The sequence below is a fragment of the Coenobita brevimanus genome, chromosome 8, assembly GCF_032717465.1.
Source record: "Coenobita brevimanus isolate Jiangsu-jjx chromosome 8, ASM3271746v2, whole genome shotgun sequence".
Classification (NCBI taxonomy): Eukaryota; Metazoa; Arthropoda; class Malacostraca; order Decapoda; family Coenobitidae; genus Coenobita; species Coenobita brevimanus.
The window spans coordinates 29,109,728-29,135,954 of NC_136961.1; the positions used below are offsets into that span (position 1 = coordinate 29,109,728).

General features: G+C 40.4%; 1 protein-coding gene across 1 annotated transcript; it reads right to left on the bottom strand.

Annotated features, from left to right (window-relative positions):
* Window positions 1-10,189: 10,189 nt before the first annotated feature.
* On the bottom strand, window positions 10,190-25,374 carry LOC145407219 (uncharacterized). The gene is made up of 6 exons (XM_080278258.1): window positions 25,354-25,374; window positions 24,741-25,019; window positions 14,960-15,140; window positions 14,098-14,197; window positions 11,994-12,123; window positions 10,190-10,282 (listed from the first exon to the last, which is right to left on the bottom strand). Exons 1-6 carry the CDS (start codon window positions 25,372-25,374, stop codon window positions 10,190-10,192), a joined length of 804 nt encoding a protein of 267 aa, XP_080134384.1.
* Window positions 25,375-26,227: the final 853 nt, after the last annotated feature.

Genomic DNA, 26,227 nt, shown 5'->3' on the forward strand with positions numbered 1-26,227 from the left:
AACATCCACTACCCTACCTTGTATCTCTTTAATAACCCCATCCATTTACAGACTGAACAACCATGGAGACATGACACATCCCTGTTTCAATCCAATATTCAAATAGAAAAATTCACTCAGTTCATCATCCATAGGCATTGCAACCTTAGCACCCTTATATATACTCTTCATTTTCCACATCCCCTGTCTATTCCATTCTGTTATATGCTTTATATAAAATGAAGGAAGGCCACATACAAGTTCTATCCCTTCTCTATAAATTTTTCCACTAAAGATAATAGGATCAATATCTGATCTACACAACCTCTTCCCTGCCTAAAACCTCCCTGTTCTTCTCCAAGTAATTCCTCTGTTATATCCCCAACTGTTTCAAATTTAAGTAACATCTATTTTGCCACATCAAATAACGGAAAACCTGTGCAAAGGTTTAACCTGCCGCATCCCATTGACATATATATACGTCCACACGTTTTGTCACTGTCAATCCCGTTGACGTATATAAACGCGCATCAATTGCAAGGTTCCTAATTTGCACAATTTTCAATTTTTGCATGTGATTTTTGGTATGTATACACGGGACACCTTCCTCTACAAGATGCCAGGCAGGGACAATGCCTTACCCCGCATGACCTCCCCCCCCGCACGCCATTATCTCAGCAATTCACCTGTTACCAGTGACCTGGGCAGTAAAGATATGTCATGCCATGGTACGAAATTCAGGGCCAGAGTGATTCCCCAATCGATGACAATGTGGAGGACAAAGTTTATGTAGCATTAGAGGAAGAAACAGTCAGAAATGATGATCAGGTAATGTCGCCAAAAAAGGTCAGGTATGTTGATGTGTATGGTGAGTGAAACAATGCTTATATTGCCTATATTACTGTGTGAAAACCAATATACTCTCGTACTACACAAATTCGTACCAAATAAATAAGTACCGTTTATGAGTGGTATGGAATAGTTACCCTCCCACAGAACTCGTTTTCTTTGGAGCCAGCCTGATAGAAAACCCAGTAAGGTAATGGGTACTGGTACCTGTATTGAGTATTTTAAACCTCAGGTGAGCAATTTCTCTATGAATTTTCAATGTTTCTCACCAAAAGTGGAGGTTTGAGCCAAAAAAATTTTTTTCTAAAAGTAGTTGGGACTGGGGGAAGTCAGTGGTGGAAAATCGGTCAGGACGGGGCGAGTTAACTGAATATTTTACACAATGAACTTTATAATTATGTCCTTTATGAATCATGTCTATTTATAAAGGCAAAACAAAAATAAAACAAAAACTATGGTGAGTTTAAGTTTGGAAAACTCTGATGAAGCTTTCTGTCAGTTTTTACTTTTGGTCTATTCAACTCTTGTCACACTCGGGAGTCTATATGCTCATTGTAAACATCTCAGTTAATTTTACCTTTGATTGCACCGCCAGTATACACGGTATTACTGACGTATCTGAATATATTCAAATACAAGAATCAAATTAGTTTAGTTTTATTGTCTTTATAAGTGTATATATCAGATATACCTTCAAAACATAACCATTTCCTTTGACCCTGACCCCAGTCATTTGTTTTTATTAATGACATCATTTGACTTGACCTCAGGCAGGATGCACTAATGTAGTTGCAGTCTTGTAACTCGCTATGGGCGGGGAAAAGGGGAGTGGTGTCGGATGTTGGTATATACTAAGCACTTTTGGGGACCTTACGGGAGCCGGAGTTTAGATCGCCGCTAAGGGTGGGCCAGACCACCTTTATGTCTCCTGTATCTTTCAGCCACCCGGAAATAAACCGAATAAAACATTCTTTTGTAAACGAATTATTTCACCATATTGAGTCATTTATAGATGTGCTATACAACAATATACAGCGAGGTGTATTCACAATAGTGTAAATTAGTGGTTTCAGTATTAGTGTACGTTAGTCTTCTACTGTATCATGTATACATTAGTGTTGTACAGTATTTTAGTGTACATTAGTGTTGTGTAATAGTACAGTGTACAATAGTGTTTTACAGTATTAAAATATGCTTTAGTGTTGTACAAAATTTTAGTGTGCTTTAATGTTGTAGCCTACAGTCGTATACAGTAATGTTGGTGTGTAATAGTGTAAGGTGTAGTGCTGTACAGTAGTATAATGTGTCATGTTGTACAGTAATCTACACTGTCAGGACGAAATCCCCTCGGAGAATAGCCTAATAGGTCAAGCATCTAGAACAAAAGTCCCTTTTTAAGGTACTGTTTCAAGATAGGTTAATTTAACCCGTCCCATCCCGACGTTTTTGGACCTTTTTTTTTTTTTGGCTCAAACATCCGCTTTTGGTGAGAAATATCGAAAATTCATAGAGAAATCGCTCACCTGAGGTTTAAAATACCGGAATTAGGTGCAAGTACTTCCTTACCTGACTGGCTTTTCTAACAGGCTGGCACCAAAGAAAACGAGTTCTATGGGAGGGTAACTATTTTATCCACTCATAAACAGTATTTATTTATTTACTTGGTACGAATTTATATGTAGTACAAGAGTATATTGGTTTTCAAACAGTAATATAGGCATTATAAGCATTGTTTCACTCACTCACTCATCACCATTCATGACCTTTTTTTTCCCACATTACTTGATCATCATTTCTGACTATTTCTTCCTCTAAACTTTGTCCTTCACATTGTCATCGATTGGGGAATCACTCTGGCCCTGAATGTCTTTATTGGCCAGGTCACTGGTAACAGGTAAATTGTCGAGATAATGGCATGCAGGGGGGGGGGGAGAGGTTATGCGGTGTAAGGCATTGTTAGTGCTTGGCATCTTGTAGAGGAATAGAGGAAGGTGTCCCGTGTATACGTGCGAAAAATCACTCGCGAAATCACTCGCGAAAATTTAAAATTGTGCAAATTAGGGACCTTGCAATGTTGCCGCGTTAATTCATGTCGCCGGGACGGCACGGGTTAAGATCAAGGTAAGGTTAGGTCAGTTTAAGTTTAGGTTAGATTAGGTAAATTTTTATTAGGTTAGGTTTGTTTATCTTTTGATTGGATTATGCTTGGCTTAGCTAAGTTTAACTTTGTTAAGGCCAATTGAAGGTTAGGTTAGGTTTAAGTTTAGGTTACATTAGGTAAATTTTTGTTTGGTTAGGTTTTATTTTTGGACTGGGTTATTGTCAGGTTAGCTTTGTGAAACTTTGGTTAGGCTAATCTAGATTGGGTTAGTGTTGGGTGAGATTAGTTAAAGGGTTATGCAAGGTTAGGTTAAGCCCTGGTTACTCTTAGGTTAGACTGGATAATTTAAAATGGGTTATTTAGATTATGTTAGAGTATTTTGGGGATGGAGTAGGTTAAACTTAGCTTAATTTGATAAGTTAGACTAACTTTAGTTTAGGGTACTGTGGAGTTAGTATAAGTTAGGGGAAGCGGGCAGGGGGAATTTGGACATTCTAAGGGGGGAATAAGTAGAGAAAGCCAAAACTGTCATAAAAGCTTTTTATGTGTAGATTTGATGATTTCTGACTTTTGATATGTGCCTTTTAAGAGTAAGGACATAATTTGGGTCCTCAAATAATTGGCATGCCATACAAATGTACAAAATCTTCATAATATACCCAGAACATACCAAAAATTTCCACAAGACCACAAAATTCCATGCCATTAAATTTTAGAATTAAATCTAGAGTATTTAAAATAACTCCAAGAGGGGATTCCATCCTCCCTAGGGAGTTAGAGAGGAATCATCCAGTATTTTCTGGCAAAGGGAAGGAATGACCAAGAGCAGTATGCGAGTCTCTGGCCAAGGTTATAGTTTGATAAGATAAATTTAGCTTGCTAGGTCAGGTTAGGATTAGCTTATTCTGGTAGCTTAGGTAAGTTTACTCTGTTTGGTTGTTATTTTTGTTGAACTAAGTTATTTATGTTAAGTTAGATGTTTTATTTAAGTAAGGTCAGGTTGTTCAATTAAAGTTAGGTTCGATTAGAGTAATGCTAGGTCAGCGTAGCCTAGATTGTTCAGCTACCTTAGCCTAGGTTATTTTAGGTTGTTAGGTCAGGATAGGCTATTGTTAAACAAATAAAGGAAGTAACACAAGTCTATTTTCCTTGCTGGAGCTTTTATCCCAGTGGCCTGTGTACTAGGGGTCTTTTTTCTACATATACTGTCACGTACAGTAAAGTACAGTGTAGAGTAGGGTCAGTTTAGTTATGTACAACACACATTAATGTCGAAGTATGCTGTATAGCTTTAATGTTAAATATGCGAGAAATTAAGTCTGTACAGTAACAGTATACTGAAAGCAATGTACTGTACTCTGTTGTATAATTGTTTAGTAATTATACTGTACAGTACTGCTGCACAACATGCAGCAGTAGTAACATGCAACAGTAGTTGTGCTGGTAATAATGTGAGTAATGTATTCTCCTCACTCTGCACTTCCCAAACTGATAAACATTTGATATATTTCATTCAAATGTGAGAGGGCCTGTCCCTCGTTTTGTTTTTGATTTCTTGTCACCTGAGAGAGGCAGTGTCTCCAAACACTGAAGTTTCTAGGCAGAGAGGCATCTTGCGTTGTGATTGGCCAAAGAGATCATCAGCTGAGCGGGGAAAAATGCTCCCAAACACAGCGAGTACTTCCACGCCATTAGCCTTACGGTCACCGCACGATGGTAGGAGATACGTTAGTGCATGGCAAAACACCGATCATCGTACGGGGACCGCAGCGGCTGTGGCGTTACGGTAACCCTACGGGGATGCGTTTGTGTATTCTGCCCTTAAAAAATATAATTATTTTGGATTCAGACGGCTTTGTATTAGTTTCGTATATGGATATATGAACATAAATTTTTCGCAAATTGAAATACTACAGAAAGAATATAAGTCAGAGTGATTAACTGGTGACTGAGCTAAGAAAAAATAATCATCCCTCGAATGAAACGGTTTATTAATATTTCCATGCCAATCTCGCCAGCCGGGTAGCAGACAACACTCTGAAAGTCCCTCAGTCGTGGGACGAGCCACTGAGCTCTAAACTATGGATAGGCTTTATCCGTCACGAGCGTGTGTCTTTGGCCGCCATATTGAAACACCTGCACTTGTCGCCTATAATACAAAAACATATAAGGATATTTTTTTCTGCCTGGTTCAACGAATTATACCGAATACATTTAGCCCAGAGTATAAAAAAACGCCATAAGCAGTTACAGTGCATAACATACCCTTTTTCTTTTTCGTTTTTTTGTATGACAACCTAACGTCTGTTGATGATAGTAATGATAAAACTATGTCGACTGAAGAGCACATATATGAAAATAATCTATATTTCGGCATGATAAAGTAATCTTATACAATTAGCAACAAGATATATTTCTTACTTGTGAAATGTAATGCCATCTCTCTTTGATGAATTCCTTTACCCAGTTTTGCATCCATAAGCTGCGCAGCTGACCATGGCACTATTTGCTCGGGAATCATCGGCTGCTTTCAAAAACCCAACGAGCACCCCAGCACAAAAAACTGTGGGCATCAGGCGTGGTGTAACATGGCTGCCACTATACCAGCGGCAGCGGACACACAATTTACGCAGTGCTACCCTTGAGGCAGCCTCTGCATATTATCCCCTACACCGCGGGCATGTTTACCGATGTTTTGCGTGTGCCGCGGGGTTATTTGGGCTCCGACAGACTCTCAAAAAATATTTGCCAAAAATCAGTTATTAGTCCTAGAATATTAAAATTATATATGCTTATGGCACATAACTTCAGCTTTCTCCTGCAATGTTTGTTGAGCCTTCGTCGGTTACCGTAGGACTTGTGGAGACCTCTGAAGTTGGGTAACGAAGACTCCACTTTACACTTCCCGACAACCCGTAATATGATTACCACAGCCAGATATTAACACTATAAACACTACTCTATGATTTTCAAGTAGTTTGGGATCCATACTCCAAAAAAAAAACCACTGTGAAAGCAATGGAAATTATGAGCACGTCTGACCGCCGCACTTGCGGTAGTTCGCTCTTGGTACTCTGTCATTTATTATTCATAAAACCCCTCACACTTTATATTTCTATTACTATATAACATTTATATATATCTACAGTCTTTATCCATAAGTTTCCTTTAGTAGTATTAGTTTATTGTCACTGTAGGGATTCAATTTCTTTCAGTAAAATACGTAGCATTCACTTTCTCGTCCTGTATACTAGCATTGAGAGTGAATGTCACTTTCATCTTCACTCTCATAACTCATAGTATTCAGACATGCTAGAGTGAAACTTTGACTTTCATTACTCCTAGGGTATATACTCGTATTCTTATAATACTACTGATTTACATTTCTATTTACGTTCTCTATTTCATTTACGTTATTTACATTTCTATTTTATTTACATTGTGTTATGCACTGTCACTTGAAGTAACTTATAAAACTATTTTCCATTGTTCACGTATATTTACATTCATTACTTTCACTTGCTGTTTACACATTATTTACACATTATGTACAATTCCACTTGCACTGTTTTACTCAATAGAAAGATCGTAGTCACTCTTTTATCAATTGTCAGCCCTTTACCTCTTTCCACACGAGGTTTAGTAGGGGGTAAAGGTCACAGGGGCTTTTGCATGGGGGTGAAAAAGGCCCTGAAGTCAGCAAGAGGAACAGACGCGTACCTCCTCTTCGGAAGATGAGAGAGAACTGATAAGGGAGGGCCGGCCCAGGTAGAGGCCTACTTAGGGGATATTCAGTACTACCAACGTAGCTCTTGAAACGGCTATATATTTCACTGAAATGATTGGCAGGAAATCTAGACAATACATTATAAATTAGGTTGTTCCAGGTGAATGTAAATATCACTTAGGCTTCTCCCTTCCCTCCTTATATGTATATTTATTACGAAAATAGATTATATGGCATATTTCAAGGGGAAAAAAACAGCGAAAATTAGCGAACGAGTGCACGTGAGGTGTTGTCAGGTGATAATTAGCCAATTCCAGGTGTATGGCACTCTCACTTACCTTATTTTTTTCTTGTATATATTATTTGGTTTAAGAATAGGGCATAGGGCTTATTTCAATGGATGAAATCAGTGAAAAATTCCAGGGAAGATTTACTTAGCGTAGCACGGCCGGGCAGGCGAGAGGATAGGGTATGGAAGGTGGGTAGGGAAGGGAGTCAAGAACAGGGAGAAATGGCTAAATTGTCAACAATGGATGGGAGTACAGATGAGATTAGGAGTGCTGACTAGTGTTGGACATTGGCAGTACTGATAGATGATACAAGCCCCCACTTGGAAGCCCGGGTGAATTCAAAATAACACAGAATCACAAAAGCGACACCCCGCGGTATGATGCCTTGCTCCCAAGCGTCACGAAAGTGACGCCCCGTGGTTAAGGGGTTAAAGAGCTCAGTGGGACGAACGAGTCATCGCATACAGTCTTCACCTAAGGTCTACTAACACCTTGCAATCAAATTATTTGATACTAGTTTCATATATACTGTATAATTACATATACTGTATACGGATATGACTTATTCATTTCAATCAAATAATGGGAGCATGAATATCGGTGGACTGACCTAATGGTCCCGGAAATGAAACGGTATGTTAAAGTACTTTGGTGATTCATTTTTCTTACCATAATGGAGCGTCTTTTCCTCACTGCATGGGTAAATATTTTAATATTTTACTTGTGACTATTTAAGGTGGCAAATCAGGTGAAGAGGGATAATTGGGATATTATAGGCGAGCAGTGTGTGAAAAATGATGAAGGGTAATGGTGAACAGTGGGGATATTAAAGATGCATGGAGAGAGCATTATAACCGGTTGTTGAATGAGGAGTTTGACTGGGACAGGGAGAGTTTGGAGCCAGCAGATCCAGTGTTTGGCCCTTGGCCTTTGATTGACGCTGCTACTGTGAGTGAGGCAATAGGCAGGATGCAGGTGGGGAAGGCAGCAGGTTTGTCTGGGTTGACTGCCAAAATGTTGAAGGCCTCAGGAGATACAGGGGTGAGGTTAGTCACTGACCTGATAAATATGATTATACATGAGTGTGTTGTCCCTGATGATTGGTTGAAGAGTGTAATTGTAAAAATGTGATGAGTTTTCCGTGAATGTTGGTGTGCATCAGGGGTCAGTTTTGAGTCCCATGTTGTTTATCATTGTACTTGAAGCCCTCTCACGTGACTTTAGAAACGGATTTCCGTGGGAAATGTTGTATGGTGATGATTTGGTGTTGACTGCAGAGAATGAAAGGAAAGTGGAGGAAAGACTTAGAACGTGGAGAGTTTGTATGGGGCACAAGGGCTTAAGGGAAAATGCGGATAAAACAAAAGTGATGATATCTAGTGTTGGTGGGGGTACTGTCAAAGACGAGAGAGAGTGGCCATGCGCAGTTTGCCACAAGGGCGTGGGAAGTAATGCCATCTTGTGCAGTGTTTGTGATAAATGGGTGCACAAGAGATGTAGTGTTATCAGAGGTAGACTGCGAGATAATGCTGATTTTATGTTTGCAGCGTGTCGGCAAGAGCAGCTGGAGATTGTCAGGCATGAAAGGATTGAACTTGCTAGTGAGTCTCTTGAGTGTGTGGAAGAGTTTTGTTCTTTGGGAAACATATTACGTGCTGGAGGTGGGGCTGGATCTAGCTATGTGGCTAGGGTGAGTGGTGATTGGAAGAAGTTCAGGAAGCTGTTGCCTCTCCTGACACTGAGAGGACTCTCCCTGCGTGCAAAGGGGTCATTGCATGCAGGATGTGTTAGGAGTGTGATGCTGTATGGTAGTGAGACCTGGGCAGTAAAGGAAGAAAATATTTGCAGGCTCAAACGTAGAGAAATGACAATGATTAGGTGGATGCGCAGTGCGTCCCTGTGTGCAATACCTGGAGGGGCTGGGTTTACGATGGAAGAGTTGACAGGTAGGATGGGACTGGAGTGTATTGGTGTTGTGATGAGGAGAGGTAGATTGAGGTGGTTTGGGATATGGAGAGGATGTGGGATGATAACTGGGTGCAGAAGGTGAGAAGTGTTAATACTGGGGGTGTGGTTGCGTGGGGTAGATCAGTAAAGAAGTGGGACAAGGTCATTAAGTGTGACCTCAGGGTTAAGGGACTGAACAAGGAGGCTGCCATAGATCGTGCAGCATGGAGAGCCTCCATTAGGTGACCAAGGCCGACGCATGCAAGCGTGTTGGAGCCTTCAAAAACGAACGAACAAACGAGCGACAACAGTAAGGTGACTAGATTTATTGGAACTAAAAGCGGGAGAATGTCACGTGTGTGCGTATATATATTTATATCTACATCTATCTATTTATCTATCTATCTATCAAAAGATATAGATATAGATAGATAGATAGATATTCTGTGACTTATGCGAGATCTCACCCTAAGGCTTCTAATCAAACACTAACGTCTCATGGTCTCAACTCTCAAACGAACTCCAATATACTGTGCGGTTCGGTGAATGGGCCGACAAAATTTACCAGTTAGTAGCTATTACTGATTTTATATTAACAATTCATTATTCCATTTGGTATGTATTATGCATAATTTTACTGGTTCATCATACTTTCATATAACAAGGTCATGTTATATCTAATGTAATAGCAATTTTCTAAAAATGGGACATTTTAGACAATCTGCTCAAAAGAGGGACATTTTAGTCATAATTAAAAATGCGGGACAATTGTAAAAAATGCGGGCCTGTCCCGCCTAAAAGCGGGACTCTAGTCACCCTAGACTACAGTGATACTTGAAGCACACAAGAGAAAGTACTTTAATTGACCGTCTTTTATTATATTCAATTATCAGGTGAGAACTGGGAACTTTCGGGAGTTTGTGGCGAAGGCAACTAAGCAAGAGAGGGGTTAAAAAATATATTGTTAGAAGCATAAAGGAACTTGAATTTTAATTACCTGTCATAACAGAAAAATATAATCTGACTGAAAGAAAAAGGAATACAATTATGAATAACTTTTCGAACAGAAGCCAGGAGGCGTGCTGTCATGATAAATCAGTAGTGGCTTATGCATCTAACCCCTACAGTTTTAAAGGTCTTAAATTTAATTATATCCTCTAAATGTGAGGAGAGTAAAATGAAAACTACGTCAGAATAATAAAGTGGTAAATCGTAGATGACTGGAAGGTGCAGTATGGTCAGGCAATTTGCAAAACACACAGCTTCTGAGGCGGTGATGATGGTGGTTTTGGGGGATCAGTGTGCAGCCTCATAGGTGCCAAAGGTAATCTCCAGTACCAGCAACACCACGCTCATAACACACCCAATACCAAGGACAGCAAACACTCCCTGAAATAATGTCGCATTATACAACATACATAGGGTTATAAATACCTTTATATATATATATATATATATATATATATATATATATATATATATATATATATATATATATATATATATATATATATATATATATATATATATATTTGTGTGTGTGTGTGTGTGTGTGTGTGTGTGTGTGTGTGCGCGCGCTGTATAATGACTAAGGGTCGGGCAATGATGATGAGATGTGACATTAATAGGTCAAGGGCCAAGTACCCTACATAGGGCAATATCAACTCTAAGAGTACTGGTCTTATCTGAACTATTTTTAGTGGAACGTTTTAGGGTTAGGCATGGATGATGTAATTCTTTTCTGAAAAAAATCGGACGAAGAACAAGGTCATAGAACAAAGACAGATTTTCGTCCATTAAGCCATAAATACTACTCGTGTGTTTTAATGTTTTTATTACACCTTTGTGTGTAATTAATTCACCGGGTCGGTCAGGATCACTTGATGGTCGTGATCCTCAGCTTTTACCCTCCCGGAAGGGAGCTGAGAGCTCATATAGTCCGATCGAAGGGCAAGGCTATGACCTTCACACACTCACACACCCATCCCCTTGCTCAAGGGGGACAGTAACCACCCACTTCGTCAGTGAAACTTTTCGCAACCTGAGCGAGGCGCGAACTCCCGTCTACCAGATGGCAAGCGAGAACATTACCACTGCGCCAGCGAGCGGTGTGTGTGTGTGTGTGTGTGTGTGTGTGTGTGTGTGTGTGTGTGTGTGTGTGTGTGTGTGTGTGTGTGTGTGTGTGTGTGTGTGTGTGTGACTAAAATGTCAGTGCAAAGTTTAGTGAATGTGTGATAAGCATATGCAAATATAAGAAATTTCCTTGAAATCATGCCAAGGGGTAAAAACTTACTTTCTACTAAAACATGTTTTTTCCATTATATATTATACGGAATATATAACTGGAGGACCATATAACATTTTAGTGGTATTTTCATGACAGAAAAAAATTACCAACATATTCTGGCACGGTATACTGGCATGATCACGCGAAAATAATACTGTCTATGCCGGTTCCTTCAGATGATTGGAAACACCCTAACAGTTGTATTACTGAACCTGACTACGTGAAGGAGCTGGCACGTCCCTGAATATAGTGTTCAGTTTTAAAGCATCTCTGAGGATAGTAATTGGACAGACTGCATTTTTAGATACGATAGTATCTGTAAGACCCAGGTTGGTCTTCAGACATACGGTAGTATCTGTAAGACCCAGGTTGGTCGTCAGACATTCGCTAAAGATTTTTGTAAACGAGGTCTTAAGCTATCGTAAATTTAGCCAAGTTTGCGAATATATTATTTCTTTACTAGTTTTGTCGAAATTAGCAATGAGCCAGAGACGTTAGGCTTCTTCTATTTTCGATTAGGCTACGAACTTCATAATAGTGTCAGATATGGGGTTTTGCTTTTTCTTTAAGAAACATTAGCAAAACGATATTTCCCCCTGGAAGACGGAACGTTTCCCTTTAACAAATAAAATCGTGTGTACGTAGCCACATTTAACAGAAGGTAAGCTAATTACCAGCTGCCTTTAAGGTGGGAAACTGCTAATTAGGCCAAGACTTTGAGACAATTCGGATAATTACCTACTTGTTTTAATGTCATGGTAACAGTTATACAGATGCAAAAGAAATGCTTGCTGTATTGCACTCAGTAGTTACCCACAAGTTTGACAGCGAAAGGACCTCATTGACAGTGATGGTTCTTGGTGGACTGATGCAGGACTTGGGCAGAGGCTTTTCAAATCTCAGCCACTTATCAAAAAGACCAGACTCCACCAGCCAAGCGAGTCTGAAAAATAATCACAGTAACATTGGCTACGGCATCTATACCCATTGCCAGACAACTTGTATCAGAAGCCTGGACTCCCCACCCACCGCCCAGAGAGTGGAAGTCTGTAACCTTAAGACCCTGGCTTCAGGAGGAGGGCAGGGCTTGGAATATAAGTTGCCTAATGGTGTGTATAGTGGTTTATTGGTTAGACTGCCCAAATCTCAGTGACAGTCTTATCTAGGTTCAGTCTCAAGAGGTAGCTGAAGGTTTATCGATTATTTAATACCATCACGAGACACAGCGTTTCCTACTGTCCTAAGATGTACTAAACTATGGTTATAATGGTCATGGGTTCATAAACCTCAAAGGGGATAAAATGGGATTGGTTGTTGCCATAATATCAACTTGTTTATATAGGTATCATTTGTGCATGCAGTAATCCCAGTACTTCATTGTTAAACCATTAACTACAATGACATTCTTTTTAATACAGTCTTTCTATCCCCAGACAATTTTATTATGATTTGGAGAAACTTTTTGAACTAAAGGGTGCAGTTACCTCACTGAGACCGTAGATTTTCCTGTAATCGAGTAATATCGTTTGATGGTGATCTGAATTAAGTTTCGTGCCTGAATTGTAACTATTCAGTCTGTAAGTCAATCTGATCCTTTGAATTTCGCATATCTGATATGGAAAAGTACCAGACTGTTGTCAAAGTACCGTGGTACACATGTGTTTGTATTGGATATAGAATTTAGTAACTCATCCAATAACAGAGTCCTTTCCTGTTTTGTAAATAATTATAACTGTGTGAATGTATCAAGAATAACAATAAAACATGTGATTTGTTTGAAAGAATTAACAAAGGGAATGTTTAACAAGGCTGAGCATGTACCTCTCATTACACAATATTTATCAACACTCATGCTCCTCTGGTGAATGGAATAAGTCTGATAAGCTGAATAAAATCGTCTGGCATTAGCAAGAGTAGAATATTAAAATTTACCTGACAAAAAAAATTAATTTATAACTACCAGTATCAACACTCGCAGGCGCCGACGTTCACTCTCATCTGAATAAGATCGTCTAGTATGAGATGGAATAAAAGACTCTAGATGTCCAGACAATAAAAAAGGTTAATCTAACCAGTGTTACTTCATGCTTCGAAGATTCATTCTAGTTTAAAAAGAAATCGTCTGATGTTTGATGGATTACACACTGTATTTGTACCGACCAGTAATGGAGTAAATGCTCGTGACTCACTCTTAGAAAAAATAATATCGTTTAACTTTACCTGGAATAAATTGGGAGAAAAGACGTGGCCATTAGGAAATCAGTGGTTTAACTACTATACTTTTTATTTTCACCTTAACTTGGCCCAGATTATCATCCTTTCGCAGATCATCTCATGCAGCTCAATGGCAAAGTAAGACAATGATCCGGCTCTGCATCTTTTCTATAGTATTTACTTAATAATAGCGTCACACTACTTTGTTAATCTGTTGTTCAAACTACGCACTCAAGATGGAGCAATAGTAAGTTTTAGCTAAATTAGAGTAAAATGAGTATCGGATTTATTTTGAATGAACAAATTCATCTGTCATTAGCTTAAATCAGGTTCTTAGGTGTACCGATAACAGAGAATGGCTTCTGGAGTTTTTAAAGCCGTCCAGTATTTCGATTTTCTTGCAGTTGAACTTAATGTTGCTGAAATATTAGAGCCGAGTTAAACCCCGCAGTCCCAAGACTTTTTTTTCTCTCTTTTTTTCCATTCCTACTACCTCAAGACAATTTGTTTGTGGCCACTCCTTCCGGGAATAAGGCATCTGGCCACAGACAGACAAGGTAGATAAAGGTAGAAATATCCAGACGGTTTTCTTCAAGTAGGTCACTCGTCCAGGTCGAAGCCCCTCTCGAGCTAAATAAAAACTAAGTGAAGGTAGCAAGAACATAATGCAGCTTACGTAATTGGAGTGGTGTAAAATGCTCACCCCTTATTAATACCAGGAATGAGTGGGCTGTTTTTCTGTGTCAAGATGCCCACGGTGTAGGCCAAGTAAGAACTCCTGCCCATGTAGAATTCACACGTGCCTGGTGAGAGAACATTGCTGGATGAAACAAACTCTCTCCCTCCCCCCTCCCTCCCCCTCTCTCTCTCTCTCTCTCTCTCTCTCTCTCTCTCTCTATCTATCTATCTATCTATCTATCTATCTCTGTAAGTAACTGAAACTTCTTAGAATTATAAGAATTTGACTAAGCAGCATTCAATCAACTACGTCATCATCTCTTCTGTATATTCTTTGATTTATCCCGCCATCCTTGTCATACCCTCCCTACTCCCCGTCCTAAGTTCATGAACTGCACCATTTCTCGTTCTTCCCCAGTGAGTGAAAAAATTAGAGTGAAACGTTGTGAGCTGGAGTATGAAACTTAGAGAATAAAGTGGACGAGTTGATGTGAATGGGAATGAGTGAGTTGTAAGACTTAGTGGAAGAGATTAAGTGTAATTGCGAGAACGTAGGTATGACTGAGATGGAGAGTGAAGGAAAGAAAAGGTGAGAATGAGAATACATGACGCAAGCGATTGTGAGTGTGTGCGAAATGTCCACCCTATTTCTTCTTCTCGTACTAACTGCGCTATCAAAACGCTCTCAATCTCTCTTTTTCAGGTCAACCTGTATAACTAAACCACCTGATTATATTTCCCATACTGTGTCCAGCGGCATTTATTATTGCCTTACACTCGTCAAGTACGCGTTCTAATCCTTTATCAGTCTTGTAAAGTCACTACACATGCAGTTCCAAGGTGTGATGTTTGTGGTGATACTGAGTTGTTACCCAGCTCAGCAGTACCTGTGTTGGCAAAGTCGTCCGCCAACATGTTGCGTATGGTTGTGTCCACGGCAAAAACGACATGAGTGCCGGACCTGACCAAAGTGTCCAAGGCGCCAGGGAGCTCATTTAGACCCTTGTAGGTAACTCGCTCCGTGTCCAGCAGGTCACCCACCTCCCGAAATATACCTGACTTCACTGACTGCGGAAATAAACAGGTTATATTATTTGCTTTATCATGCACGACTGAATGGGCCCAATACTTTGGTGACAATGTAAATCTATATTCCCACACTGCTTCCTCTTGTTGCACTGGGATCTTGTTGCGTCATTCGGCCCGTAAGAAAATTGGCATATGTATTATTGCCTCAGGGTATTTCTTTACCCCCTGTTGTGGGTGTGGTGTAGATGTTGCAGCACAGCAATATTCGAGTTAAAGTTATGAATGAGATCTCTCTCCCGGGTGATTCAAAGTTACGGATCACACAATGAATCAGTGTTTCGTAATCTTCAATAACGATTATGATATATGGATTTTTCACCGTGCCTCATGCTAAAGGAGATAATAAATATGCATCGTTTCACGGAATTTTGTAATATGAACGTATGACTATATGAATACAGAATCAGATAAGTTACATCATTAACAGGTGTGATTAATTCGGCCTTCACTTTTACCGTGGAAAACAACCCACCCCCTCTCATGTTAGCCATCACAGAGCTAAAAGATTCTGATGCAATGAGATTACCTGGTACTGAAGCCCTGAAATGTTTAATAAGTCCTACTTTGTCGTTAATGTCATTGCTATCATTACAGTTGTGGAATGTGGTCAATATTTCTTATATCACAAACACCTGTTATCAAAACACCCTTTGTGACATGCAACTAACATTGAAAATAACGATACATGTATGCTCGGAAAATCTTTCATATTTAGTCATCATAAGCATTGTCTTTACACAGTCCCAGGTAATTCCAAGATAAGCCTTACAAATGGACTGGGTTAGTATCAATGAACCTACTACCTCGCGACCGACTTATAGTCAGGGTTCATGTTGAAATGTTGTCACAATTCCCTGCTGTAGAATCACAGTCAATAAGACAGCTCCAGTATGAATCACCAAGGCGAAAGGTTGTCCTTAAGGGCGAGATTTGTCGGCATGAAGCAGTCCGGTACGGCTATCGCTGCCACTGAACGAGAATTTGGAGTGTATAAACCCACTGTCAGACTTTGGTGTAGGGGATGGGAAGAGTCGGGAATATACGTGATTAACCCAGGTGTGTCGGACTCATGAAAACTGCCCCGGCTGAGGACAGACAAATCCTTGAGGCAGTTAGACGATCCCCACTGACAAATGCAGCTGCACTGAGAAACAGCTTGGGATTTGATTTTTCAGCCAGAACATTCTGTAACAGGCTTCACGAAGCGGGGATGCGCCACAGATCTCCGGCTATTAAATATTAAACGATTGACGTCGACAAGCACACCTGGATTTTGCACAACACCATGTGCATATGGATCTAGAGGAGTTGGGACGTGTTTTCTCGGATTTAAAAAAAAGAAAGAAAATCATTTACTGCTCATGGCCGTCTGCATAATTGGCGCCCAAACAACACACGGTATCAGCCACATCATATTTACAACGTGGCAGGAAGCGGGTACATCATGTGTAATGTATGGGGGTGGATCCAGCTGCATGGAGTGGGTGAGCTAACGGAAATCACAGAACAATTTACTGCTGACTTGTATTTGGAAATAACGGTAGAAGTCATGGTTCCCTCCGTGCACCTTCTCATAGACGACGAATCGTTTACGTTCATACAGGTATAACTGGTTAACTATGCTGTATTTGGCGGTTATTTATTAAACTACTTTACCATACTACAGTCTGTTCAACATAAACAGTCTAGTTACAAATTGCACGTAGTACACAAGACGTATATAATACTTTTAAGTATATCTGCACCTCTTGCTAGGATTTAGGAAAAACTATGGGCAATATAGATGGTTGCATACCACCATCACTACAAGTAAAGATTTTGCTTAGACTAGAAAAATCTTTTGACGTTAACTCGAATAAAATAGTAAAACGGTGAAAAAATAGACGTCCCCGGACTGAAAGTGGCTCAGTGGGTTAGAGTGCTCTGCTCTGACCGAAAGGTCGGAGATTCGAGTCCACCTAAGGGTCACTGTTTGACATCAGGAAGGGCATCCGGTCATAAAGTGCTACATGCTCCAAACCAAAGTCCTCCACCCAGGGACAACGCTGTAGTCCATATCGAAAAAAAGGGACATGGCTTAAAAAAAAAAAAAATGCGTATTATGTTTGCAGGATAACTCCTCCATTCACAGCAAGAATTAACAGAAGATAGCTCCCCCATCCACAGCAAGAATTAACAAAAGATGGTTTGACGAGCAGCGCGACATCCACCTCCTCAACTGGCCAAGCAAAGGGTGCGACCTTAACCCGATTGAAAATGTATGGGAGCCAGGGGTGGGATGTTCGAAGACTCCTAACGGGCGCTGAGATCATCGTAGCGGGTACGATAATCATAGTGCGCTCGTAAACCGCTAAGGTGTATGTTCAAACAAGTTTTACGATCCTTCGTCCGCCATATTTGCTCGTAGTGCTACGATTTCTGACAAGTACCCTTAAGCTGATCGTAGTGTCGTTTTGTGTATGTTTCTTTAATAAACAAGCCGTATCAAGTGATGCTGAGTTTATTTACCCATTTCTGTCAACCAAGATGGAGTTACAAGTGGTTTTACAGGTAGAACTGCCATTACGAAGAGCGATGAGACTTGAGAGGAACTACAGAGACAGAATGGATCCATTTGCTTACAGTGACGAACATTTGTTGAGATATTATAGGTTTCCCAGACAAGAACTCCTTCACTGGTGTGCAAGAGTTGAACCACTAGTTGGACCAGCGACAAGAAGATCCCGTGCTGTGCCATGTCATTTGCAGGTGTTAATGACATTCAGATTTTATGCAAGTGGCTCATTTCAGACTGTGTTGGCAGACACATTCGGCTTAACACAGGGATGTGTGAGCAGAATAATTAAGAGTGGCACACGTGTTGTACAGGATATCTCTTAGGAAGTTAAGATGTCAAGAGGTAAGCAGAGATGGAGAATTTTCCATTTCTACTGCTTACACCTATAAAAATACAGACGGATGCACTGTTCATTAAAACATGGTTTGTCTGTAGGAGTTGTAATGATACAGTCTGAAGCCAATGATATATTGTTTATTCAAGTAAAAAGGTCTCAATTTGGATCTCGATATTCTCAAAAATTATCACTATGTTTTGTTAATGATATGGATCTTTCGCCCACACTATAGTTATACCTAAAGTGATGTGATTGTTCTTCAGCACTGTCTGTCTGTCGAGCCAACCCTGTATGAGCGTCATCATCTCCTCATCTGTAAAATTTGTTCGACGAATTCATTTGGTGGAGAGCTCGTCACTTGCCATGTCTCATATGTCTTGGGATGAATATCGTAGTTGTTTGCGTGATGTAATGGCGTGCTTGGATAAGTTTATTTGTTTACATTTTGAAACTGCATTATGATTGGCTCACAGTCTTTCAAAGTTTATAAAATCTCTCTTCTGATTGGCCCAGCGACAATCAGCTGGGTTGCATTATGAACAATAGGAACGGAACGGAACGGATTTTACGATCGCATCATCGTGAGCTACGAGCGTTGTTGCGAGTGTTAGAAGATACACCTTAGCGGTTGTCGTAGCTCACGCTCAAAGATGGCCGCTATGAGCGCGTTACGATGATCACAGGGAAGTCTCGCAACGATCTTTTGAACATCCCAGCCCAGGTCGGGAATGGTCCAAGGTGCACCTGCTCCAGCATACTCAAGATGAATGGCAGCTCTTATACAGAAACCCAAAGTCTGTTTATACCTACGTGGCTTCATTTCCAAACAGATTACAGGATGCAGTGTCAACTAACGGTGGATGAACCAAATACTAATAGTGATGGAATTCTACATTTCAAGCGAATTACCTGGAGGATACTTCCACCCTCCATATGTTATTTGGTTTAGAACTGTAGACTATTTCACAAGTCCTCACATCTACAGGAATGTTTGACAGTGGTCTTGGACTCAAAAGGTTGACATTTGACGACAGCGATGAATTACCAGACATCAGGCAGACCTACTACACACATGTGAATACCTGTATTATATTATTTACATCGCTGGCAACGAAACAATATTTCTTGTATATTCCTGTTAAAAATACTGTGAGTACTGGAAGCGTACTATGTATTATTTCTATACCCCTTAAAAATGGTTATAATATCACCACAGTAATCAGTGTTACATCATTTACTAATAGTATTATACATATACCTAATGTGTATGTAAATATATTGCATACTCCATAAAAAATAACATGTTCAGTAACAGTGCAAAGTAATACGCATTTATGATTGCACTGTTAAACTCCTCTTACACTATCTTGCGGCACACCTGTCTCTCGTCGTGATATTATAATTAGGAAAATAATGAGATCAAAGAAATCTCTAGCCTCATAGCAGTAGGCCAAACTAATTCATACATCTTTCTAAGGTTTTGTGATTTGCAGAACATGTCATCAGTTTTCAAGAACCGCTGCTTCTCTGATAATGATTCAGCGGAGGTGGCGGACGCTGCTTTGATGCTAATAAGCTCCATTGATAAGGCTTACCGGTACCTCCCACTTAGCTTTGATTAGATCATTAAAACACATAATCCCATATGGCACCCATTATGAGACTTTTCGCTACCATTAGTTTCATAAAATTTACCACTAAATGATAGTTATTCAAGGTTACTCAATATGAAACAATTTATATAACAATTTTTATGTATTAGTATTTCCATAATGTATCACCCCATTCACAGTTGCACTGCTTGTAAATTACATAATATCGGTCACGCCAGCTTCAGCCATCTTTTCAATGTTGGTTGCATGTCACAAGGGGTGTTTTGATAACAGGTGTTTGTGATATAAGAAATATTGACCACATTCCACAACTGTAATGATAGCAAAGACATTAACGACAAAGTAGGACTTATTAAACATTTCAGGGCTTCAGTACCAGGTAATCCTATTACATCACAATCTTTTAGCTCTGTGATAGCTAACATGAGAGGGGGTGGGTTGTTTTCCACGGTATAGGATGAAGGCCGAATTAATCACACCTGTAAATGATGTAACTTATCTGATTCTGTATTCATATAGTCATACGTTCATATTACAAAATTCCGTGAAACGATGCATATTTCTTATCTCCTTTAGCATGAGGCACGGTGAAAAATCCATACATCATTATCGTTATGGAAGATTACGAAACACTGATTCATTGTGTGATCCGTAACTTTGAATCACCCGGGAGAGAGATCTCATTCATAACTTTAACTCGAATATTGCTGTGCTGCCACATCTACACCACACCCACAACAGGGGGTAAAGAAATACATTGAGGCAATAGTACACCGACGAGCAAAAGTTCGCCAACAGTCCCTGCCAGGCATGTTTCCAAACATAACCCATTGAGGGCGGAGCGCTCGTCCACCAGAGTAAGGGAGAGGGAAGGAAACGGAGAGGGGGAGCAGGAGGGAGGCAACGAGATGGGAGGGAGAGAGCCTGTGGCGATGGTACAGTAAATGGCACATATCGGGTGTTTTATTATTATTATTATTATTATGTGTAAGAAAGAAGGACGTAATCCAGTGTTTGCCTTTAGAAAACGGCTATCTTTTGTACTATTTTTTCTGAGTAATTCTAGGCGATTTTTCTTGTGTGACGGAAGCAGGAGTGATGTCCAAAGGCTAAGGGTTTGATAAAGTCCGGCAACCCATAAACAACGGTTTGAATTAGATCCAGACGAATCAAAGGCGCCACAAGAATATCCCCATCGTCTGAGGGTTAAGTAAAAAATTTATTTAATCGTGTCAGGTAATGTAAAGGTGGACTGCGAGGTAGAAGGACGTAAACTAAGAGAGAGAGAGAGAGAGAGAGAGAGAGAGAGAGAGAGAGAGAGAGAGAGAACAAGGCGTTTGCAAGTGAAGCACTTAAAGAGAAATGCTTTGCTGGGTGGTAAGTATTTGGGAATCATATAATTACATACTCCAAGAACGAATGAAGCTGATAATTGCACTGTTATGATAATAACTTTACAAGGTATTAAAAATAATAATCTTTATTATTCTGATGACGAAAAGGCAGGGTCAGTGCTGCATTTCTACATTTCTGATGTTACACATATTCCATTTCTTTTCGACCAATGGCGCTGCCAGGCTGCGAAGTGGTCAACCAGTCCTCTTCAGTCGGAGTAGCAATAATACATTATGTCTATCACCAACATAATTATCCTGCTACCTTTCACCCTTCCATTTCTGAGGTATGTAATTATATTATTCTCAAATACCTCCAAACTAGGCATTGCCCTTTACGTGTTTCACTTGCTCTCTCCTTGTTCCCTCCTCTCTCTCTCTCTCTCTCTCTCTCTCTCTCTCTTAGTTTACGTCCTTCTACCTCGCAGTCCACCTTTACATTACCTGACACGATTAAATAAATTTTTTACTTAACCCTCAGACGATGGGGATATTCTTGTGGCGTCTTTGATTCGTCTGGATCTAATTCAAACCGTTGTTTATGGGTTGCTGGATTTTATCAAACCCTTAGCCTTTGGACATCACTCGTGCTTCCGTCACACAAGAAAAATCGCCTAGAATTACTCAGAAAAAATACAAAAGATGTCAGCCGTTTTCTAAAGGCAAACACTGGATTACGTCCTTCTTTCTTAAACTTATATCATGCATAATAATAATCATCCATCCATCCATCCATCATCCAATCCTACATTGTCCCATGAGGAGCGTAGGAGCCCGGGACTAGGCAGTTGGTCCCTACATTAAGATGAGAGCGACCAGCCTCACTCATCCCTGAGTGGCAACGCATGAGCAATCATCCCCAACCATCCCTAGGATATAAACCTTCACCGGCTCAATCCGATTGGAGAGCAATAATTACCCACTAGACCACCAGGCACCAAAATTTGGTTATATGGTTACCACCCAGCGTAGTTAATGGTTACCAGGTGTTCCATAATAATAATAATAATGATAATAATAATAATAATAATAATAATAATAATAATAATAATAATAATAAACACCCGATATGTGCCATTTACCATCACCACAGGCTCTCTCCCTCCCGTTTCGTTGCTTCCCTCCCCCTCCCCCTCTCCATTTCCTTCCCTCTCCCTTACCCTGGTGGACGAGCGCTGCGCCATCTATGGGCTATGTTTGGAAACATATGCCTGGCAGGGACTGTCGGCGAACTTTTGCTCGTGGGTGTACCTTTCACCCTGACCCAAGCACGACCAAAGATTTAGGCACATCTTATCAAATATTAACATTTACCTTGACCCATGAAAGACCTCCTACCGGTGCTTTACGTGAGTATCCTTCCACTGCCTTCATTCACACCTTAACATTTCCTATCTGCAGTTTCACCCTTTCCCCATCCTTCTCACAGAATTTGCATTATCTGTACCTTTGTATATTTTGTCCACAAAAAAGGAGCCAAAACCATCAAAATAATGATCCTCCCCACGGCAAATAGAACAGTGTCAACTCCCCCCCCCCTCTCTCTCTCCACATTACCTACAAAAGTGTACGTTTTATCCGTGGTACTGGGGAGAATGACGTACACATTGTAATAAAAGGAATATCTACTTTTCATTTGACTGATCAGTGATTCTCTTTGGACCCTCATTACCTGTGTTGCCTAATTGTCACTGATAGACCGTTTTTACATAACCTGACCCACATTTTCCACCTATTGTAGCTTATTTGATGTATCTGAGTGACAAAAAGACGAAGCTATATCTCGAATTCCTATCCATAACACCTCTTTGTGATAAGCATCGAAGTCTAATGTTAATTTATTATTAGAATTCGGTATTCAAGATGAAGCGGTGACACTTCTAGGCGAAGCTGGTGTAAAAAGAGTAGGGTATTATAGACTACTACGAGATATGCAATAAAACTACTCCTGAACATCCAAGTGAGACTCGTCCATCGTAGGTCATAAGCTCACCTCTCGCTACCAATACTGAGGCTTTTGACTCTTGGGCCATGGCAGCTATTAGGATTCAACCCCTTTGACCCAGCAATGTTCAGGGCATGATCCTCCTGAGAGCCTAGCTATGCCTGTAAGGTCCTTGTCTTACCTCTCTTTATCTTGCCGGGGATCATTCCTTATCATTTGAATGGAACCCATTGCAACCAGATTTAACAAGTAACACACTAATCACACAGATATGTGTAGAGCTTTCTTGAGCATTTTTTTACAGCAGAACAGAGGAGGGAAAAACAAATGAATAAAAAAATCGTACATCAGATTACTGGCGTCCTCCATTCATAAAAAATCTGTAACAGTTGGACTTGAACAGCTGTAGGTTGAAGTTTGGGGGGAAACAACTCCGGGGAAGCGAGTTCCAGAAAGATGCAGTTTGGGGAATAAATGAATTCTGATAGGCAGCTGTTCTTCAATATGGCTGTGTGACATTCCAGTCATGAGCACTACCAGATGCCTGTGCAGCACGAGGGAAGGCATGGAGAGGTGGCACAAAGGAAGCAACTTCGTCTAAGCATTTACCATAAAAGTATCTAAAATAATGCAAGGGAGGCAACATTCCTTCTTAGTTGTAGGGGAGGTAGTTTATTTAAAAAGGCAAGGTTATTAATAATTCCAACTGCTTTGCTCTGAATTCTGTCTAGTTGTTTTAGTGCAACCTCTCCACATCCATTCCACAAGAGTGAGCATTATTTTACCTGAGAGCGCACATGAGTCTTATAAATTATAGCTCAGTGCTCGTCAGTGAAGAAGCTACGGACTCTGTACAATAATCCAAGTTTCTTTGGGGCGGCTTTAGCAAATGATCTGAATTGAGAGGTTCAGCTGAGGGCATTGTAAAGAGAAACACCGAGAATTTCAATATCACATGCTGAATTTTAATATCACATAATTATCACTACTGCGAAAAATACTGTATGTACTGATGCAATATTTATATAAGGAATAGGAATAACGTATTCACAATAACCTGAACAATTTCATAAAAATAGATTACTGCATCTTTTAAAAGCTGGGATAGATTTATATTAAAAATATTTTACATGACAAACGCCATCAGTTTGCTGATCATGAACAGCAGAAACTTCATTTTAGCTTCAGTTCATTAGTTTTCCACGAATCCTGATTTTAATAATATTTTTTTCTGTTTCATACATAAGCAACATTGTTTTTCCATTTTGCTAATTAATTTATACTTTTATTTTTAGAGTAAGAGGTAAGACATTTACACGATAATTCGGTAAATTTGAGTTGTCTGCCGTAAGTATTAGCACAACGTTTGGATCGTCGAGAACATTCCTGAGACTCTGGTAAGCTTGGTTGATGTGTCTGACGGCCAGGAGGGACATGAGGTTACCAGCGTAGCTCTGTGTCAGCACCAGGACCATCAACATCCACACCCCCAGCACCACTCGCTCCCACCACCACCAACCAGATGGTTTCACTACGTCTGTTTGGAGACAAGTTTACATGCATCTGTCACCTCGCCAGAAATTCTTGCCCTTTTAGCTTTACAATCGCCATAACTTGTGGCCTATCATAACGTATTATTTCATTCTGGATTATGCAAGATCAGTTTATTCAGCTCAAAGAAATCAATATTTTTAAAGAGATTTAAAATAACCCTCTTGGAGTAGGACGCGAACACAGTTGAGGATGTTTGCATCTCGCCTGGCCGAGTGCTGTGCATCAGTGGGCAGGCATGATGACAGGATCAGTATGACAGTGATCACTACCAGCAGTGCCGTCATCATGGCGGCCCACACCAGTGGTGACAAAGGCAGTAGGAAGCCCCACGGGTCAACCTCAGGGCGCCCCAGAGTGGCGGTCACTTTGTGTTCGAAGTGGGTGATGTACTGAGAGAACTGCATGTACTTGAACCTGGTCTGGGTCATGAAGAATGGACCCAGGCCAATTTCAGCTTCCTGTAACCATAAACAAAGAAAGGGTCATTTATCTACGATCTACTTGTACCGCCAGATGCCTCAATCCCGCAAGGGGTGCCTACAAACAAATCGCCTCCATGTCCCCCTGTCCCCCGCCATTTCACTGTCTTCCCCCCAGCTCACACACCCCCTCTCTCATATACATCTCCACTCCATCCCTCCACCTCATCCTCGCCCTCCCCCTTCCTCCCCCCCCTCCACTTCACTTACATACACTCTCCTTGTTAGTCTCTTGCTCTCCATCCTCTCCAAATGGGCAAACCACCTCAGTGTAATTCTCCTAACGCTTTCTATGACAACCACATCCTCATACCAAGATCCCACACTTCCTCATTTGTCAGATTGTCTCTCCATGTAACTCCATAATGCTTCTCTGAAATAACTCATTGCCATCGCTTTCACTCTTGACTTGTGTCCTTCCAATGAAGTCCAAGCTACACTTCCATACGTTAGAGTTGGTATCAGAATACTATCATGCAGTGACTTTTTTACTTCCATGCTCTCATCCCTATTTCTTATCACTGCTCTCAAAGAACAGCAACCTTTCTTCCCTGTGGTACCCATTCAAGCACTTCACTCTCCAAACTTCTGTCCTTACTCATCATACTACCAAAGCACATAAATGCAATCACATTTTCCATTTCTTCACCATCCAGCCTCCATGTACTTTGGGTCGCAAAAGTATCGGTGTACAGGGGGTTGAATGCTGACCGAAAACATTCGGACAACTGCTGATGTATGATGTATGACGCATGTTATGAATAATGTCTGTTTATATAAACATAACATTTGCTATATGTTTGCAGGAGGACATTGCAAGTCAGTGATATATGACACTTCCTGACATCAGGACGTGCGGTAGGTGGGACACTAATACTTCAGTGACCTTCGTTCCATGTTCCCAAATGTTTCACGCATACTGTGCACCGATACTTTTGTGACCCACAGTACACTCAGTGACTTCACTTCTCTAGAAGACCATAACTTTACTTTACCTTATATTCATCTTTAGATTCCGTTTCTTACACGCTCTCCAAAACTTATTCACCAAGCATTGCAGTTCCCCTTCATTTTCATTTAACATTATAGTATCATCTGCAAACAGCAATACAAGAAGTTTCCAAACTCTGCCCTCTCTAATTAGGGCTGTTTAACATTCACTGCTCTACCATGTAGTTCTTTTATAA

Bases quoted from the DNA above. Each gene is read 5' to 3' on its own strand.
- LOC145407219 (XM_080278258.1), bottom strand. From the start codon at position 25,374: ATGAGGAAGTGTGGGATCTTG. The intron at 15,141-24,740 runs GTTCGCGTCCTA...TTATTTCCGCAG, and splicing joins ATGCAAACATCCTCAACTGT to TCAGTGAAGTCAGGTATATT. The intron at 14,198-14,959 runs GTACTGCTGAGC...TTCTCTCACCAG, and splicing joins GGACGACTTTGCCAACACAG to GCACGTGTGAATTCTACATG.